General features: G+C 38.2%; 3 protein-coding genes across 3 annotated transcripts; all 3 read right to left on the minus strand.

Moving 5' to 3' along the window:
* Positions 1–2,231: 2,231 nt before the first annotated feature.
* LOC141649855 (uncharacterized) lies at positions 2,232–3,944 on the minus strand. Its single transcript, XM_074458528.1, has 3 exons — positions 3,332–3,944; positions 2,753–3,262; positions 2,232–2,680 (listed from the first exon to the last, which is right to left on the minus strand). The coding sequence occupies exons 1-3, from the start codon at positions 3,942–3,944 to the stop codon at positions 2,232–2,234; spliced, it is 1,572 nt and encodes a 523-aa protein (XP_074314629.1).
* Positions 3,945–6,026: 2,082 nt separating this feature from the next.
* LOC141649856 (expansin-like A2) lies at positions 6,027–9,891 on the minus strand. The gene is made up of 5 exons (XM_074458529.1): positions 9,783–9,891; positions 7,368–7,477; positions 7,040–7,218; positions 6,596–6,728; positions 6,027–6,296 (listed from the first exon to the last, which is right to left on the minus strand). The coding sequence occupies exons 1-5, from the start codon at positions 9,889–9,891 to the stop codon at positions 6,027–6,029; spliced, it is 801 nt and encodes a 266-aa protein (XP_074314630.1).
* A 2,789-nt stretch (positions 9,892–12,680) lies between these two features.
* LOC141649857 (protein FAR1-RELATED SEQUENCE 5-like) lies at positions 12,681–13,298 on the minus strand. Its single transcript, XM_074458530.1, has one exon. It carries the CDS (start codon positions 13,296–13,298, stop codon positions 12,681–12,683), a length of 618 nt encoding a protein of 205 aa, XP_074314631.1.
* Positions 13,299–14,106: the final 808 nt, after the last annotated feature.

The following is a 14,106-nucleotide window of genomic DNA, read 5'->3' on the forward strand; positions in this document are numbered from 1 at the left end:
ATCCTTCAGGAGGTTTCATGTATACTTCTTCGTCTAGATATCCATGGAGGAACGTATTATTTATGTCTAACTGGTATAAGGGCCATCCTTTAGCTGCCACAATTGCTAGAAGACACCTGACTGTTGTGAATTTTGCCACTGGTGAGAAGATGTTGGTGTAATTCCTATCCTTGACTTGGTTATATCTTTTAGCAACCAACCTGGCTTTGAATCTTTCCACACTCCCATCAGCTTTATACTTGATCTTAAAGACCCATTTAGACCCAATAGACTTTTTTACCACTTGGTAAATGAACAAGCTCCCATGTTTGATTGTCTTCCAATGCTTTTATCTCCTTGTTCATAGCTTCAATCCATCTTGGATCCTTACTAGCTTGATAATATGTGTATGGTTCATGCTCTTGTAAGGTATTGGCCAAGGATACTATATAACTAGTATCAAAATCTTGCAATTCCTATAACACAGCAGTATGCAAGGCACTAGACATTGTCTGTGTGGTATTATTATTATTATCCTGCTGGCCAGACAATTTTAGAGGACAGTGGTAGCCTTCTAAGACAACAGAAGGCTGTTTAGGCCTCACAGAACGTCTTACTTGACCAGTGGGAACAACATTCTCAGTATTTAAATTATTATGGACGTTCTGATCTGATACTGCAGTATCCTGGTGTACATTGGTGTTGGATGAACTAACAAAGTCGACCGGACTATGGGTAAGAACCTCCTGTGTACTAGCAGGCACAGAAGGAACTAATAAAGTGGATGCAGCTGGATTAACTATGTGTGTTTGGTCACTAGACAAGGATGTTTTAAAGGGAAACTCATCTTCTTTAAAGATCACATATCTACTAACAAAGATTTTCCTTGTATTAATATCATAAAGCCTGTAACCTTTTTGATTGTGAGGGTACCCTAAGAAAACACACTTCCTAGCTCTAGTCCCAAACTTGTCAAAATAAGTTGGTGGCATGGTTGAGTAGCAAGAACATCCAAACACTTTCAAAGTACTATAATCAGGAACATGACCATACAACAACTCAAATGGTGTTTTCCATTTAATTACTGGTGAGGGCATAAGATTAATGAGGTGTGTGGCAGTAAGAATACAATCACCCCAAAATCTAATGGGCAAGGATGCATGTATTTTCAAAGACCTAGCTGTATCTAGCAAGTGCCTATGCTTTCTTTCAATACGGTCATTTTGTTGTGGTCTCCCTACTATGCTAGTTTGATGCAATATGCCCCTTTCTCTAAACATGGAACCACAAACATGATGCAAAAACTCACTTCCATTATCACTTCTAATCTTTTTTACTTGAGCATTGAATTGTCTTTCAATATAAGCAAAGAAATGTTTAACAGGACTAGGCACCTGATCTTTTGTTTGAAAAAGTATAGTCCATGTACTCCTAGAATAGTCATCTAGGATAGTCAAGAAGAACTTTGCACCAGATAAAGCAGGGGTCTTGTAAGGCCCCCAAACATCCATGTGAATCAATTCAAACAAACACAATGCTCTAGAACTACTATTAGGAAATGGTAACAAATGATGTTTAGCCAAGATACAAGTTTCACAATGGAAATCGGAAGCATCAACAGTAGGGATTTTATTAGCAACTTTCAATTTATCCATAGAAATATGCCCTAGCCTGGAATGTAACTGATGGGGCATATTCTGCACCCGCTGACCAAGTCAACACATTGAGCAAGGTCAAAGACATCCACAGCAAGTCAACGGCTTAGACAGCCTAACCAACTCAGCCTGTCGGCCTGTCTCTTGTGCCTCGGCGGGGACAACTAGCCAGCCGAGGCACACATCCGCGAACTCATATCCAAGACCCCTCGGCGGCGAGTCAACAGGGCCCGCCGGCCTGCCATGGGTCCCTCGGCCGAGGGTAGATAAGTCTTTCCACCTGCTAGCCACTTGGCCACTACGTGACAAAAGGTGAAAGTCTATAAATACTCCTCAACTATCATTGAGGAAAGGATCCACAATTTAACCTAAGAATCACTATTCATCTGGTAATATCTTCCTTATCTCTCTACAATATATACTTCACCAAGTAACAACAACTTATCCCTTTAAGTTTACTGACTTGAGCGTCGGAGTGAGTTCGCTCGGTCCAAAGCCGAGCCCTCAGTTTGTTCATCGTTTCAGGAGACCGAGAGGAGGATTCAACCAAAGACGTCATTCTACAAGCACGGGTGGTAACAAATAACTGCTCTGGAATTACACCCGGAACAGTAACAATGATACAGACTGAGTTGCTTTATAACACAGCCTTAAGTTGGAATTAACAGAAGAATTATGAATGAAAATAGTAACTACAGCAGCAATATGCTTTATTAAGCTTTGAGTGACAGTATCTTGAAACCTATACAAGTCTCCTATTCGTTTTCCTGTAGCAATACACTTTTTACTTAAAGGGTCCTGAAATAAGCAACGTTGAGACAAAAACACAGCAGACAAAGAATTACAGTCAATCAATTTACTAACTGACAATAAGTTTTGTTTAAAATCAGGAATTAGCAGAACATTCTTAAGTGTTATAGCAGATATCAACTGCACAGTACCAGATATTGTGACAGTTTTACTTGTGCCATCAGGTAGACCAATGATAACAGGAGGTACTAACTTAGTAATATCAGTCAAAAGCTTAACATTATATGTCATGTGGTCTGATGCACCAGTATCAATGATCTAGTCATTCAAACAAATAGAAGAATGAGCAGAGTGAACATGATGCGTACCTGAAAAATTAGATGAAGAAATCCCTTGATTGGAATCAGAAATACGTTTCAAGACTTGGTCCACCACAGAAGTCACCAAGCCATCAATCACAGATGAGTCAAATGAAACCGACTGAGTAATGTTTGCTGCAGCATCACCATTGTTATCATCAATAGGGGAATGATCTTCTAAGACATCAACTGCATTAGAAGACCTTTTAGTATTGTTGCCTCCCTTGGTAAAAGGCATATTTCCTTTGCCCTTAGTGTTCTTTTTAGGAAAACCAACAACCAAGAAACATTTATCACCAGAATGACCAAGTTTCCCACATGAAGGACACTTATTAACCCAGAAGCAATTCTCAAGACTGTGATTATTCATATCACAGCGACTGCAATATTGATTAGTAGATGAACAGGCCACCTGACTGTCTGGTTTCTTGGTAAAAGGGGCATCTGAAGCTTTGTAGCTGGCATAAGCAGTAATGTCAGAGATATTGGCAACAGCATCAGTAAGCTGTTTCTGCCTTTCTATTTTTTATAACAGACCCAAAACTTTACTGATGGAAGGAATAGGATCCATAGAAAGTATCTGAGTACGAACAATATCATACCCAGCATTAAGACCCATCAAGAACTTGATAAACTTAGCATGTTGATCACGAGCATGCATTCTTTTGAGAAGAGTACATGTACAAGCTGCAAGTGTGCCCCAAGAACAATTTGGTACAGGGTCCAAACTGTCCAAGGTCTCCCATAAGTGTTTCACCTTGCTATAATATTCAATAAGAGATGAATTTGACTGAGATGTGGCATTCAATTCTTGCGTTAGTTGATAGATTTCAATGAAGTTTGACTGACCATACCTTTCCATTATCTCATCCCATAATCCTTTGGCAGTCTTAATGTACTTCAAATTATCACGAAGAGGCTTGTCAATGGAGTTGAGAATCCATTTAAGCACCATGAGATCACACCGGATATGCTGATGATACTTCTTGTCTGTTGTTGCAGACGTGACCAGGACTCCATTTATGAACCCGTCTTTGTTTTTAGCGGCCAAAGCCATGAGGATGTCCTGTTTCCAGCTAAGGAAATCAGAACCATCAAACAATGATGCAGTAAGCTGAGAAAAAGGTTGGTCAAATGATGAAAGGTAAAGGGGGTCATCGTAATATTCATAAGAATCTGAATTGTTGATTTGTTCAGGCATTTTTGAGGTTTTAAGGAAATTTCAAAGTAAGAAGATGAAGATGAGAAGAACAGATGATGAAGATGTAAACGAATGATTTGATTAATTGATGCGGAAGCGTATGATTCTTGATATCAAGAACCTGATATCATGTAAACACCAATAATCTTGTATTGGTGATCTTAATTGATTGATAATAAGAGATTTGTATAGAGTAATGTAACCCAAATTGTATTCATGTAAAAGTAAAGTATTACAATGAGGATCATGCTATATTTATATACACCAATGCACCGACCTATTGCAACTGACTATAGTTAGGATAACTAACCTAGGTTGCTCATTGATTAGTTAGTTATAACTAACTTTGTTAGTTAAGTATACATGTTAATAGTGTTGGAATTGATGCCTTGATAAAAGGCAAACCCACTTTTTGCTTTGTTGTGTATCCCACATCGGTGGTGAACAACAAGTTTGTGGGATTTATATATCCCTTTGTCCTTTGTATGGATAAGAGAATGGACCAAGGTGGGTTTTGTTGTGTTTGTTGGGCCTGTGGGTTTTGGGTCCAACACGCGCGCGCGCGCCGGCCCGGTAAGGCCCGGGCTCGGGCTCGGGTAGAGCCCCTGCGGGGCGGGCCAAAGGCCCACTTTTATCTTTTTGGTCCTGCTTGTGTGTTTTTGTCCAGATTCATCCGGACTTGTGTGTTATTTCGGTCAACCAGTCTATTAGTGGGAGAGGGTCTTACTCCCACTATTCAGGGTTGAAGGCTGCGTTTTAGGAGATCGTTTTGGCTCCTAAAACCGTCTGTATTTTGCTATAAATACAGCACCTGCTCTCATTCTTCAACACACAACAAAACACACTTCTTCTATCTTCCTCTTTCTCCTCTCTGTAAAATTTCTGGGTACAGTTCTGATCAGTTCCAGGTCCGTCAGTATCGAGTGGGCGATTCTGAGGGGCAGCAGTAGTGTAATCCTTGGTGAACTACCGGTCATTGCTGATCGCCACCACGGTCGTACCGGAATAATAGTTTTTAAGGCAGTGGTTCCGCACCATGTCACTACCTTTCATATTCGGTATTTCTGGTCCTTGTCTAGTTACTGCTTTTATTTCTGCTTTTATTTTTCCCACAAATAGTAAACAAATAACCGAAATAAATGGAGTATAATTTTAACTATAAAATCTTGGAATACATGTGTGGAGTAACCTAGATTTTGGACTTAACTAGGAATGCGTTATTGATGGCCAACCTACCGGCATAGATAAGAATATTATGTCACCGACCAAAGGTGCAAAAATCACATCGTCATGGAATTGAGGGAATCTTGAACTTTTTGAACGAGTAAAATACAGTATTTGATTAATACTGTATTAATTAATTATATGCTCTCCGTATATTTCTAGCGCAATTCGTATATCACTCTCTAGGTCATCTATATCAAGTCTTTAATTATAGTTTAAGCAATAATTCATTGCAGGAGCTTAATAAAAAAAAAAAACCTATAATATGTATGGCTCTGATTCTTGAGAAAATGAATCAACACGTACAATACGCGCCATGAATAACAAATATTTTAAATTAAAGAGTAGAAGTTTATAGAAATACGGATTTTCCTTTTTTCTGAAAATGACAAAAACCGTATTATTTTATGAAAAAAATCACATTTTCATGAAAGAAAAACCACATCAAACTTTGTACTATAATTGTATGATTTGTATCTAATACTCCCTCCTATTCTAAATAACTCTCTCTATCTCCTTTTTCGTCTATTCACAATACCCTCCCTATTTTCTTATTTGGCAAACTTTTATACTTATTTTAATCACCCCACCCCCACAACAATACCCCACAATACCCATACTTTATCTTATTTTAATCATCTTACCCCACAACAATACTTATTTTAATCACCTTACCCCAAAACAATACTTATTTTAATCACACAATATCTTCCCTCTCTCCAATTTCCTACCCCCACACAAATACTTTACCATATAATACTCCCTTCCTTAATTTTTGTGTCCCCCTTGAATAGGGAGGGTTATTTAGAATAGGAGGGAGTATTTAAAAAGAAAAATAATAAAAACAACAATTTTCCATCAAAGGCCTAAAAAACAAGGACTATTCCATTGTGTATCAGCACAAGGAGTGCAACCTTGCAATGCAATATCATTAATTTGGACTTTGGTATCATATATAACTCCAGGCTTCCAGTTTGCTGGTACCACATTTTTGGCCCAAATATTTTTGCCTTCAAAGCCCGATGTTACAACAAATTTAAACTGCAATGGCCCATTACTTGGAGCCTTCTTGGTTTCCCATATTGCTCCATATTTTCGTGTCATGAATGTCCAATTTGATGAACCCACCTACATTTACACTCAATGAGTTAGGACCCGTTCTTTTCGGCTGAAAAGAGCTAAAATGAACTGAAGTTAATGGAACTGAACTGAACTGAATTGAATGAAGCTGAACAAAATACGCTTTTGACACGTTCAGTATGGTGTCAAAATGTATTACTCTTGCTGATCTAAATGTAAAATAGGTGATCTCAATGTGAATATATATAAACTTAATTATATGGACCGATATTTAATATTGATGTACAAATCGGGAATATATATTTGTGTTAAATAGATAGATAGATAACAATTTATAAGCAATTTACCTTGGCAACATCAACTGCTACAATTTCCGTTTGACCACCTTGAAACAGAATTTGGATGACAAGATAATCAGGATTTTTGCTGGACTCTTCGATGCGTATAGCCAAGTTTCGACCTTTATAATCACAAGGTACCCTGGTGCACACGAAATGTAACTAAACATTTAAACATGCATTTAATTTGGTATATATATAATATATTGGTCCTACCTAATTCGAATCCGTATTAAAACAGATAACATATGACAACAAATATTAAGCTGCCTTTTTTTTTTTTTTTTTTTTTCTATACAGATGTCAGCTAATTTTGGCTAAAAAATACGAGTAGTAGTTAAATTGGACATGAGTACGTGACACTTATTATCGTCTTCAAATGCAATTGTCTAACCCGCAATATATATATTAGAAAATACATTACTCGAAAGTCGAAATGATAATCTTAATTACCTTTTATATTCCACATCTAAAGCTCCAATCTTTAGAGCATGTATATCCTTGCCAGGTAAGGCCATGGCCTTTAAGGCTCTGCTGCTTAACAAAAAATCTGTCTTATTATTCTTGTTAATGTCAGTTAAGACAACCTTAATCCCTCTTTTACTGCACATATCACTGTCCTTGCATCTTATCTGTATTAATTAATTAACAACACTTTAATTAATCCACAAAATTCACTATAATTAAATTAAAGGCGGACAAATGATTAAGACGGAAGGAGGAGTTCACAGCGGAATAAGTATATCGTTAATTAAGTTAATGGAGATGGAATTAATTAAACCTGATAGCAAGCACCACAACCAGCACCATCTTTGTATAGTGAAGGAACACCAGCTGCCACGTGTCCACCATTTAGCTTCAAAGCTAATGAGCCATACCCACATGTTCCAGCTGCATCAAATTAATAAATTACATTAGACACAAATTCTCAAATAAGACTGTTATACTATATTGCGAATATAATAGTGTTAGCTTTTGCACATTAATTAATTATTATTCCACTATTAGCAAGAGCAGGCTAACTATGTTGAGGCAAACCTAGAAATAAAATTATTAGGATATATAACAAATTTTGAAAAAAATTGTTTTATACTAGTAAACTATTTTATGAAAATTTGCGGGTAATGAGTTTTACCTTTACTACTAGCTAGGTTCCCTGGTTGTATGGTCAACTCATTATTTATTATTATATGAGATGCTATATATATATATATATATATATATATATATATATATAGAGGCAAGTTCTAATGAGTCCACCTAAAATGGTGAGTCCACTAAGTCCTAATCCTAGCCATTGATCTCTAAAATTGATGGTTGAGATTTTACAATTTTAAGATGAAAACTTTAATGTTTTAAAACTGAAACTTTAATTTATTAGTTTAACTTTAATTCTTTACAATTATAAGTTTAACTTTTATGAATGAAATTTTAATGCTAAAAATTAAAACTTTAATTTTTTTGGCCAATTTTTAATATTAAAATTTGAATTTATTTAATTTTACAGATTTATAAATATAACTTTAATGTTTTACGAATGAAACTTTAATGCTAAAAATTGAAACTTTAATTTTTTTAGCTAATTTTTAATATTAAACTTTGAATTTATTTATTTTTACAGATATATAACTTTAATGTTTTACAGGTGAAACTTTAATGCTAAAATCTTAAACTTTAATTTTTTTATACAGTTTTAATATAAAAATTTGAATTTAATTAATATTACTGATTTATAAATTTTATGTAATATTGTCATTTTATGGACGACACTTTAATGTTTTACGATGGTAACTTTAGTCATCATTTTTGAAACTTTTTTTTTTCGCTTAGAAATTTTAATGATGAGGAGCGAAACTTTATGTTTTTAAAGGTAATGTATTCGTGACTAAAATTTATGTAATTTCTCTAATACACGATTGTAACTTTAATGGTCCAAGAGTGAAACTTTAATGCCACATGAGTGTAACTTTAATCTATATAATTTTTAAGCGAAACGACAAGTCTTTTTAACGATGTCACTTGAAGGCGAAACTGTAACTCTTCAACGATGTCACTTTAATAGTCGATATGTGTAACTTTAATCAATCCACCACCGCCGAGCCAATAATCACTACGTCACCCTGCAAACGCCGCCACCAAGCACCACCATTCGAAAAAAAAAAAAAAAAAAACAGTGACATCAACACGACCACCATCCCCAGAAAAGACCACCACCGAAAACAACCACCACTATAAATCTGAAAAAAAGAAAAAAAAAAAAAAAAAAAAAAGCGGAAACGCTGCAACAACCGTAGATCTTTAAAAAAAAAAGAACGGAGAAGAAAGAGTGGCGGTAGCTACAACCGCCACCAACACCCCACATGACCACCAAAACACCACGAATCTTATTAAAAAAAAAAAAAAAAAAAAACCGAGAAGAAAGAGTGGCGGCAGCCACAACCGCGACCAACACCCCACATGAACCACCAAAACACCATGAATCATTGAAATTTACAAACCCCAAACCCCTTTAAATTAAATCTGAAAACACTATCAATCAACTCTGAAAAAAAAAAAAAAAAAAGGGGGGAGGGATAGAGGCGGCGGGGCAGGCGACCATTATCCACCGCATCTCTAACCACCAACAACAAAAACTGTTTCAGATCTGAAGAAGAAAAAAAAAAAATTACAGGCACCGTGGCAGCGACGGGTTGTGCCGAGGGAGGGGAAGACAGGCGGGAAAGAGTGACAGTGGAAGCGGGGTTGGGAGGAGGGACGGTGGTGGCGGCGTCAGGAGGAGGGGCGGTGGTTGCGGCGGGGTGGGAGGAGGAAGAGGAGAGAAAGGGATTTAGAGGTTTAGAGATTTAGAGAGAGAAGTGGAAGTGAGGGAGGTGAGTGAGTGAGTGAATGAAATTAGGGTTTGTTGGTTTTTATATGGATTTTTATTTTCAGAATTAATCTTAGCCATTGATTTTGTTATAATCTAATGGCTAAGAATAGGACTCATGGACTCACCTAAGGAAGGTGGACTCATTTGAACCTAATTCTATATATATATATATATATATATATATATATATATATAATTGACCATTTAAACACTATACAACTGTCTTACATAAGAATTACTCGGTATGCATGATAGTAAATCCGAATAGAAAAAGAAATGGGTGTAATAAAAATCATGAAATCGGGTAAGAAGAAAGAGAAGAGTTACATGAAAGAGAAGTAGGTTTAGTATAGATAGCTGCTTTAGATAGGACACACTCATCACAAGCAGATACAATAGAGAAGAGAATGAAAGTGAAGTAAACAACAAGAGACATAGTTTATTTGTTGTTTAGAGCAACTCCAATGGTTCCATATAAGAACTTGTTTGCCATTATTATAAATTATCAAGCATGTTGCTTACCATTGGAGTATAAAAATATGTTACCGCTTGTAAGCCGATGTAGCTTTGTCAAGCTACGTAGCTTGAAATAAAATAAGTAACTACAAAATAATAAAATAATTTATATTACAATATTTATATGTTATGTAGGGCCATTTAAGCTACATCTATCGTAGTTTGCCATTGGAGGATGTTGTAGCTTGAAAGCATTGTTGCTTAGAAAAATAATGAGGTAAGGCAAACTACAAGGTTTTATAGTTTGCCATTGGAGTTGCTCTTAGGTTTTTGTTTCTTTTAGAAATGAATCGCTTTGAAGAGAGTATGTAGATTATTTGAGGTTATATGATGGGAAGAAAATGTGATGTTGATGTTTGGTATTTATAGACTGTCCGAGGCTCAAGTACATATGTGATCAAATTAATGATAAGGACTTTAGACTAGTCCCACACGGTAGATGTTACGAGTAAGAATCCTCTTCATTTCTAAAAAAGAAATGAAGGTTTATTATTCTTTTAACCGGATTCGTAAATATCGACGACGTTTTAGTAAACGTCGACGACGTTTTTCAAAAAAAAGACGACACTTGCCCCTACTATCTCACTAACACAAACACAATTCTCTCTATTCTCTCTAACTCAAAAAAATCAAAAATCAACACTCAATCGATTCGGCCACCACCACTACAACACCGCCGCCGCTGCTACCACCACACCGGTGCTACCCCCACGCCCCTGCCGCCGTCACCACGCCGCTGCCTGCTACAACACACGTTTTTTATTTTTTATTTTGTTAAATTAGTTTAGAAATTGAATGTGATTGAGTTAAACTATGAAATTAAATAGTTTTCTTTCATTTATTGTTATTGCTAATCGATTAAATTGATTGGATTTGGTAGTAATAGGTGAATTTAGTTTATGTTTTTGTATCCAATTTGTTGAATTATTATTGAGTTGGTTAGTTGTTTTGTTGCTAATTAGTTGTAATTGTATTGTTGTTTTGTGTTAATTTGTTGCTAATTAGTTGAATCGGGTTGCTAAATAGGTTGAATTAGATCTCGATTAATGTTGTTGTTTGCGTCGAATGGTAGTCGAAGAATCTGGGGAAGGGGAATCCACGACCAAACGTGGGAAAATCACGTTTAACCATGGACAAACGTGGGAAAAACCCGTTTAATCCGTGGTAAACGTTGGAAAACCACGTTTCTACCATGGTGAAACGTTGGAATCTTACGTTCAGCCATGGTGAAACGTAATTTTCCTTCGTTTCAACCGTGGTGAACGTTGAAATGGGGCGTTTCTACCACGGTGAACGTGGATTTTGCACGTTTGACCGTGGTCAAACTTTGGTTATCTTGGTTTGATCTGTGGTCAAATGTGCAATTTCCACTTTCGTCCGCGGTAAATTAATTTTTTTTTAAAAAAACCGTGTTTTATGCTATTATTTGCCGATTTTTGTTACTTTATATGTTTTTTAGTCGATTAACGTGTTTTCTAACAACTTATATTTTCCTAATGCAGATGGCAGATCGAAATGAAAGAGGAAAGGCAATCATGAATGCTCCGCCTCTGCCTAACATTACGCCCAGAACATACACGGCCGTACTGCTGGGCGTAATGTTACGGGCTCGAAGCGTCGTTTGCGAGTTAAGCAGGCCCACAAGCAGCCACCCCCACTTCGAGAGACGTCTGGAATGGTTATGATGCCTACTCCCGGTCATGTCGTTAGCGAGTCGGAGGAGGCTAGATCACGGGAGGTTGCTGGTAGTTACCAGCATGATAGAGAGGTGAGCCGTCGGATGACGGTTCCGGGGAGGAGGAGGAGGATGCTGGAGAGTATGTGGTCCAACCGAACCCGCCACCGCCGAGAGTGTTGAGTCTGAAGTTGGGCCGGGATAGTAGAGGACGTTATTCGAGTGTTAGAGAATCCTCTAGCACCGATAGGTCGAGGAGGCCGAGGAGGGATAGTTCTTTGATCCTGAGAGAGCCCGTTCCTGGTGGTCCTAGGAACCCTAACACCCTACGGAGTTTTGGTGGTCACGTTGCGTTCAACAGTTGGTCGGACCCTAACCCAGAGAATATGAGGCCGTGGATCAAGCTCTACGAGAGGCTGAAAGCTGCGAGGGAGATTAGGCACATGGTTCTCACTGAGGGTGTTGCAGCTAGGGTACAGGCGAGCGGGCTTGGGGTTTTGAAGGAGTGTTTTACCACCGGTCTAGATGATAAACTCCTTAGTGCTTTTATCGAGAGGTGGCACCCGGATACTAACACTTTCCATATGCCTTTTGGAGAGATTAGTATCATGCGCCATGATGTCCAGCATATTCTTGGGATACCTGTTAGTGGTGATCGGGTGCTTGTGGCCGGTTCGGGCGAGGATGATGACAGTGGTCTGAGGGGCAAGATTGCGAGATTTTATGGAGTTCCTGAGTCCGATATTATACCACCGCTCTACAAGAATGGCGGTTTACTAACATCGGAGTTGAGGAATGTTGTTTACCTAGAGAACGAGTCTGACTCGTTACGGGCTTACCTCTTTATGTTACTGGGTCATACTCTTTTCATGGATAAGAGTGGTGATAGGGTGTCCGCTCAATTGTTGCCCTTGTTTGATAGTCTTGAGCGGGTTGGTTCATATGCTTGGGGTGCGGCTTGTTTGGCTTACTTGTACTGACAGCTAGGGATAGCATCACGCCGAGATAGTATTGGTGTTAGTGGGTGTCTACCGTTACTTCCCTGCGTGTTGACCCCAAGTTGTCCGTACATAATCCTCCATTTTCGGCCACTTACGTTGGAAACACTGCCAAGCACGCTGAAACGATTCCTCGATAACTGCATTGATCACCTTAAACCAACCGTCTTCTTCATTTGAGATGACATGTTTCCTCATACTTTCAGTTTTGTATGATGTCAAGGCTTTTGCATTGACGGCTTTGTTCACATGCCATCTACACAACAAATGCTTAGCCCGGGGAAATACTTGCTCAAGAGCGCTGATCAAACCCAATTCCCGGTCGGTGACAAATACAGCAGGGGACGCTACTCCGGTGGCATCTAAAATCGCATCTAACGTTCTCAACAGCCACTTGTAATTCACGTCAGACTCGGTAGGAATCATCGAACATGCAATTAAGAAGGAAGATCCCGTGGGTGTCACACCAACCATCTCAATGAGTGGATTCTTATAAATGGTTTTATAAGTCGAATCCATGAGGACGACATAAGGATAAGCCCGGAACAACTTAATCGCTTGAGGATGAGCCATGAAAATGTGAGTCAACTCTTTTGACTCGGAATCAATCTCGTAGAAGTGGACGTATTTCGCTTCCACCGCTAGAGCCAACATTTGCTGAGCGGTGTTTCTTTCACCCATAACTTTTTTCCTAATTTTCCTTGTTTCATTATATAGTTGGGTGCTTGACGGTTGAGGTTTTTCGGGGGTTCTCAAATGAAGACCATTTTTAATATCCCTCGGTAGAACCCCGGCCAATGTTTGTTGCCTAACATATGCCTTCTCTTCCGCGTCCAATCCCGCAAAGTGCCGATCCCCGTCCTTATAAACGGCTACGTTGTGGTTGTGTAGTCCAGCACCCTCGGAGGTTACAATGTTCCACACCACCGTCTCTTTATCATTTTTAGACACGAAATTTTGAACGGCACGTATACGAAACTTGCATGAACACTTCTGCGACCTCCTTAGCTTTTCAAGATCGTCCGATTCTTTTGGTTTACCATGTCTTTTACATCGAAAATAACTTGCCAACAACCCGTTCTTTTTCCTATTTTTAGCTCCGTTATTTGCTTTAACCAAAGCAAACCCATTCTCAAATGCGATTTTCTGAGCCCAATTGAAAGCATCGTCACGCGTTTCGAAATCTATAGTAGTCTCGAACAACGGGTTGTAATCAATTGGATTCTCGCCAAAATCCTCCCACGATTCCTGTTACAAGCAATAAGGACTATAGTAAGACAATAAAAAGGATTCATAAACTACATAAATTGCGTAAAACGAAAGAAAAACATGTAAAAACGAGTAATTCATGCCTAAAACACGAGACCCAATAAACGACCGCGGCCAAACATTACTTTCTATCGATCAACCACGGACGAACAACGAAAACCAACTTTAATCCACGGGCAAACAATGAAAATCA

This window comes from Silene latifolia, chromosome 3, assembly GCF_048544455.1.
Source record: "Silene latifolia isolate original U9 population chromosome 3, ASM4854445v1, whole genome shotgun sequence".
NCBI lineage: Eukaryota > Viridiplantae > Streptophyta > Magnoliopsida > Caryophyllales > Caryophyllaceae > Silene > Silene latifolia.

Coding starts and splice junctions, on each gene's coding strand:
- LOC141649855 (XM_074458528.1), bottom strand. CDS start 3,944: ATGCCTGAACAAATCAACAATTCAGATTCTTATGAATATTACGATGAC. Junction 3,263..3,331: donor TGCTGGGTATGATATTGTTC/GTACTCAGATAC, acceptor TATAAAAAATAG/AAAGGCAGAAACAGCTTACT. Junction 2,681..2,752: donor TTCTTCATCTAATTTTTCAG/GTACGCATCATG, acceptor CTGGTGCATCAG/ACCACATGACATATAATGTT.
- LOC141649856 (XM_074458529.1), bottom strand. CDS start 9,891: ATGTCTCTTGTTGTTTACTTCACTTTCATTCTCTTCTCTATTGTATCT. Junction 6,729..7,039: donor TTAGATGTGGAATATAAAAG/GTAATTAAGATT, acceptor CGTGTGCACCAG/GGTACCTTGTGATTATAAAG. Junction 6,297..6,595: donor TAGCAGTTGATGTTGCCAAG/GTAAATTGCTTA, acceptor GTGTAAATGTAG/GTGGGTTCATCAAATTGGAC.
- LOC141649857 (XM_074458530.1), bottom strand. CDS start 13,298: ATGTTGGCTCTAGCGGTGGAAGCGAAATACGTCCACTTCTACGAGATT.